The sequence below is a fragment of the Cebus imitator genome, unplaced genomic scaffold (assembly GCF_001604975.1).
Source record: "Cebus imitator isolate Cc_AM_T3 unplaced genomic scaffold, Cebus_imitator-1.0 Scaffold52, whole genome shotgun sequence".
Taxonomy (NCBI): Eukaryota; Metazoa; Chordata; class Mammalia; order Primates; family Cebidae; genus Cebus; species Cebus imitator.
Genome location: NW_016107367.1, coordinates 1,608,750 through 1,614,753, shown reverse-complemented (window position 1 = coordinate 1,614,753; position 6,004 = coordinate 1,608,750). Strand labels below are relative to the sequence as shown.

The following is a 6,004-nucleotide window of genomic DNA, read 5'->3' as shown; positions in this document are numbered from 1 at the left end:
CCCTCCCTCCCTCTCTCCCTCCTTCTCTCCCTTTCTCTTCCCCTCCACCTCCGTCTCTCCCTCCCTCTCTCCCTTTCTCTTCCCCTCCACCTCTGTCTCTCCCTCCCTCTCTCCCTTTCTCTTTCCCTCCACCTCCGTCTCTCCCTCCCTCTCCCTCTACCCCTCTCTAAGCCCAGGTTCTTGGTGGCATCTGCTTTGGGCAGCTCTGCAGCTCCTTCCTCAGGGAGGTCACCTCACCTTCCCGGGCACAAACAATGTCTCCTGCAGACAGGCCCTGCCCTCCTGAGCTGATGTCCCCTCAGGATGGAATATGTCCCCTCAGAGTTGGTGGGAGCATCAGGTCACAGTGTTGTGGGGCTGGCAGTGGCCGCTGGGCTGGGCGGGGCAGGCGGAGTGGCTCCTTGCTCTGGCCTTGGCCCTGACAGGAGTGGGGCATGGTGGCCAAAGGGCCAAGAGCTCCTGTGGAACTGTGCCCCAGGGAAACTTCTTATTTTCTCAGGGGTAGAAGCCTATCCTCAATGTGTCCCCATGGCAGTCAGGACCCACGGGCTCGCCTCCCAGCCACCCAGGCTGGGTCATCTTCCACGCACTGACCTTCCCGCTGGGTCAGAAGCCCGGGGGAGTCCTGTCATTGGCCTCTACCCAAGGTCCTCAGTGTGAGTGCTAGGCTGGCACTATAGTGAACTAAATAGGAGGTGGGACACGCGCATTATCTACTGGGACACGCACGTATGTGACTGAAAGCCTCAAACCAGGACAGTTCCTGGGAGCAGCTCCTCCAGACTGAAATCAGTGCCAGGGCCGCCCAGAGAGGGTGCAGCAGACACCATCTAACTGGGGGATTCTGGAGGAGCTGGTAATGGAGGGGCTTTTAGGGAAGAAAGACACAGAGCTTCATGATAAAGGATTGACAGATGTCAAGCTCAGAGCCCAAGGAAACACATTTTGAGGAAAAAGCCACAGACTGGAAGAGAAGGGAACCAGGGCCCCCGCCTCCCAGGTCAGTCTGCCTGCTGTCCTGGGCAGGCTGTCACACCAGACAAGTCCTTCCAGGCCTCCCTAAGCGCCTGATTGGAAGGTGAAGCAGGTCCTACTGCCGATGAAAATTTTATTCAACGATGAGAACAAATTAGTTTTGGGCTGGAGCTGGTGTGTCTGCTCTCCTTGGCCCTAAACTGGGTGGGTTTGTGTCTCCAGGATGGAGTGTGTAATAGTCCATTTTCACACTGCTATAAAAAACAACCTGAGATTGGGTAATTTATAATTGACTCACAGTTTTGGATAGCTGGGGAGGCCTCAAGAAACTTATAATCATGGCAGAAGGTGAAGGGGAAGCAAGGTACTTCTTACTGGCAGCAGGAGCCGGGGGGAACTGCCAGACCCTTTTAAACCATCAGATCGTGTGAGAACTCACTCACTGTCACAAGAACAGCATGGGGGAAACTGCCCCATGATCCAGTCGTGTTCCACCAGGCCCCTCCCTCAACACGTGGGGATTACAATTTGAGATGAGATTTGGGTGTGGACACAGAAGCAAGCCATGTCAGATTGTGACAGACTTTTTTTTTTTTTTTGAGATGGAGTCTCGCTCTGTCGCCCAGGCTGGAGTGCAGTGGCGCAATCTCAGCTCACTGCAGCCTCTGCCTCCTGGGTTCAAGCGATTCTCCTGCCCCAGCCTCCCAAGTAGCTGGGATTACAAGTTCATGCCACCACACCCACCTAATTTTTTGTATTTTTAGTAGAGATGGGGTTTCAGTGTGTTAGCCAGGATGGTCTTGATCTCCTGACCTCGTGATCTGCCCACCTCAGCCTCCCAAAGTGCTGGGATTACAGGCGTGAGCCACCACACTGGCCCATGACAGCCTTTTTAAAGAGCACATATGAAACACAGACTCCCTTTCTTTGGGCAGACAAGAAGGGTGAGCAGTGAGGGCATTATGTGAAGCATCTTTTTTTTTTTTTTTTGAGACAGAGTCTTGCTCTGTCACCAGGCTGGAGTGCAGTGGCGCAATCTCGGCTCACTGCAACCTCCACCTCCTGGGTTCAAGCGATTCTTCTGCCTCAGCCTCCCGAGTAGCTGGGACCACAGGCGTGCATTACCACGCCCGGCCAATTTTTTTGTATTTTTAGTAGAAACAGGGTTTCACCGTGTTGGCCAGGATGGTCTCGATCTCTTGACCTTGTGATCCGCCCACCTCAGCCTCTCAAAGTGCTGGGATTACAGGTGTGATCCACCGTGCCCGGGCTATGTGAAGCATCTTGACGGTTGACACAGCAGCTGTTGACTGTCACTGCTGGACAGTGGTGAAAGCAAACAGCTGTGGGCCAGGTCACTGCTTGCTGCCCAGAGAGCCCTTCAGCTGGGGGGCCCAGAGCACAGCTGAGCTCCACCGGCTCCCTCAGTGAGCTTCTTTGGACTGTGTAAATGACAGGGGACCCCTGGTTCCTCTGCTTCGTGCATCCTCACACTCTTCTGCGCCTCTGCTGGGTAGTTCAGATGGCAGCGTTGCAGGTTGGCCGCAGGGCTGTTGGCCAACCCTGGAGCTGCAGTGCAGCCTGGGTGTGAGCACACACACCAGGAGCCTAGGACAGTGGCAGCAGAGCAGCTCGCGCGGAGCGTTTCCTGGGGCTCAAGGGGAAGTACTTAGATGGCCTGCTCTGCGTATTCCAGGCTGCGTGGTGAGCCAGCAGGGAGCACCTATCATTTTCTGAGATACTCAGCCGTCTTCATCTCCTCTGAAGAGCGTAAACTTACTGTCTTCCAGTTCCGGCATGCAGTTTGAAATGGGGTCAAAATGCAGGTGTCAGCAGGGTTGTGCTGCCTCTGGAGGTTCTAGAGAATCCATTTCCAGCCTTTTCCACCTTCTAGAAGCCGCCTGCCTGCCTTGGCTCGGAGCCACTTCCCTGCATCTTCCAACCCAGCCATGTAGCATCTTCCGATCTCTCTGACCTCTGCTTTCAGCGTCCCATTACCTTCTCTTGTCTCCCTCCTGCCTCCCTCTTATAATGTAATGACCTGTGTGATTCGCTTGGGCCCACCTGGATGATCCAGGATCATCTTCCCATCTCAAGCTTCTTAACTAAATCCTATCTGCACAGTCGCTGTTGCCAAGGAGGCTCACATGTTCACCGGTTCCAGAAATTAGGATGTTGACATCTTTAGGGGTCATTATTGAGTCTGCCATATCAACCTATGTGGTAAATATTTAGCAATCAATAGTTTGAAGGACAATACAAGAAATTAGGCATATCTTTGAATCTCTTAGTCCAGCATTGCTGAAGATGGGATGTCAGCCCCATGCTCCAGCCACTGTAAGGAAGGATGTGCAGGGGAATGCCTCAGAGTAACACTCATGTATATGTTTTTTTCTATATTTTAATAGTGTGATAAAATACAACCATTGTACATATTCATTTGTTTTTGTTTTTGTTTTGGAAGCAAATTTCCGTCAGGAAAAACAGCCTTGTTGCTGTCCCGTCTACAGTATCTGCTAAAATAAAAGTACCAGTCTCTCAGCCCATAGTGAAGAAAGACAAACGGCAAAACTCTTCAAGGTTTAGCGCAAGCAATAATAGAGAACTTCAGAAACTACCGTCCTTAAAAGGTAATTTTTATTTGTCTTTTAAAAGTTAAACTGTGGCGGTTGGAGTGAAGGAGCAATGTTTTGATAATTTGCTAACTTATTCCTTTGCTGTGTTTGTATTTTGCAGGGTCATCTTTTCTGTACTGAGGTTTTTTGTTTGTTTAGGTTGAATGTCATTAACTTATTTACTCAACTAACATTTTAAATTCCAGAGCTAAAGATGAAAGTTTAACAACACAGTATAGGCATAATACACCAAGAAAACAGGAAAAACTGAGCACCTTTTTATTTATGGTATTTAGTCAGGTTTTTTTTTAATTATCATTTGTTTGTCTTAGAACTGTAGCAATTCCAAAAGGAATTACTCCAAGTAGAGTAATTGCAAGCATTATAGTAGAAGTTCTCCGTGTTTCTAAAGTAAGGACTGTAGCTGTAGGACGTTATGAACTTGCTTCGTTATGATTCATTGGGGATTACCTCTGCTGAAGCGTTCCCTATGTGGAATTAGTCAGGAAAACATGCTCTTTACTTTTGAATTTCCCTCCAAGTGACACAGCCATTCCTTTCCATCTCAGGTTGTTTAATCCCTGAAAGTCTTCCTTTAGATTTTGAGGTTGAGGTGCCTAAAACCCTATCAAGGAAAACAGAGTAAGGACCCTAAAGTCAAATGTGAACCTCTTAAAACCTTTGTAATTACTGAAATATAAGACAGATATACTAAATTAAACATCATTTTTCATACCTTAAATTTGTAATAATGGATCGTTTACAGTTAATTTGCATTGAATATTAATTCAGTGACCAGTCCAGTGGCCCGCGCTTATAATCCCAGCACTTTGGGAGGCTGAGGCCAACGGATCACTTGAACCCAGGAATTCAAGACCAGCCTAAGCAACATAGAGAGATGCCATCTCTACAAAAAAATTTAAAAGTTTGCTAGGCATGGTGGCACACACCTGTGGTCCCAGCCACTTGGAAGGCCGAGGTGGGAGGATTGCTTGAGCCTGAGAGGCCAAGGCTACAGTGAGCCATGATCGTGCTACTGCGCTTCAGCCTAGATGATAGAGTGAGATCCTATTTCAGGGGGAAAAAAAAAAGTGAATATGAATTCAGTAAGAGCAGGCAATCTGTCATCTATACAGCTATATTCTCAGGCCTTCCATACTATGGAGCAGATAGCAGATGTACCAGGTAGAAGTGGGGAGAAAGGAGGGGAGGCTGGGGGGATGGTGGATTTATGGGTGGGTGGATTTATGGGTGGATGAATTTTCTTGCCCCCCACTTGCTAGAAATCCAGGTTCTCACATGCATTTTATAGAGCTTGTATTTGGCTGATATTTGGCTTCTTACACAGCTTGTATTTGGCTTATATTTGTAGTAGATAATATGCATACTAGGTCATTTTTGATTAGTCGTCCACTTCCCAAATAGGATATGCCTTTCTCCCACTATTCATTCATTCAGCAAATATGTGTTGAGTGCCTATGAAAGCTGTTCTAGGTACTGGGGGTACAGAAACAAAACCAAGCCCATATTCTCCTGGAGTGAGCACCCCATTAGTGAGACAGTAAGGAAAGAGATAGGTACCGACTCCCTCTTCCAGTACCCTCGGGAGGCCCGGAGTCAGAGGGAGGGAAAAGGCTCTGTTCACCTATTGTGGGGCCTTCATATCCCAAGCCCTGTCCCTAATGCCTGCCATAGCTGGGGCTTTGATCTGCCGTGTGCCCCACCGTTCCACCCCACCTCAGCCAGTGCCTGCTGGGTGTGTACTGCTGCTGAATTTGGTCAAATGCCATACGATTTTTCTCCTTAAGGTGTTAAGATTATAATTGCTGTGTTGATAGATCTTTCTGGTTTTGAACCATCTTTGCATTGTCAGTTTCATCACAGTCTATTATTCCATGCGCAGGGCAGAGCCCGTGCCCATACCTCTGTGTGCAGGCCTCCAGCATGCTTCCTTCACCTCTTCGGAGGAGTGTGTCTGCACGAGCCTCTTTCTCCATCTGTTCTACGTCTGTTTTCTGTTCTCAGCCTCTGTTTCCTTCATTTCTTGTTATGCCTGGTAAGAATGTTTGCAGTATACTTCCACTGACACTTACATTTTCACTATTCCCCAAAAGGGTAAATTCTCCATGGTAAATCCACATATCCATGAGAATTTCATATGGATCAAGGCAGTTCCCCTCACTGGTCCTGTTTGCTGATTCTTTCTTGGCTGTTCTAAAACATTAATGCTTCTGTATATATACTGAAATAATTTCATCTAGTTCAGAAAAATAATAATTGATTGGAATTAATTAAAGTTATATATTAATTGGGTATCTTTTTTCCATCTAGGAAGATGGTATATATCATATCCCCCATTTTTCTGGGTCTTGTTTTCTTTTCTTCTTCTTTTTTTTTTTTTTGAGACGGAGTTT

The 6,004-nt window shown here is 47.7% G+C and overlaps 1 protein-coding gene across 5 annotated transcripts in view; it reads left to right on the top strand.

The window, feature by feature from the left end:
* Nucleotides 1-6,004, top strand: part of PPP2R5C (protein phosphatase 2 regulatory subunit B'gamma) — a 170,570-nt gene that overhangs the window by 21,357 nt on the left and 143,209 nt on the right. For 3 of the 5 annotated variants that reach the window (XM_017528091.2, XM_017528093.2, XM_017528092.2), the window contains exon 3: nt 3,440-3,605. The exons of the other annotated variants lie outside the window; for them this stretch is intronic. In XM_017528091.2, coding sequence (XP_017383580.1) covers nt 3,440-3,605 — 166 coding nt within the window. The remainder of the gene's footprint in view (nt 1-3,439; nt 3,606-6,004) is intronic. 5 annotated transcript variants of the gene reach the window in all.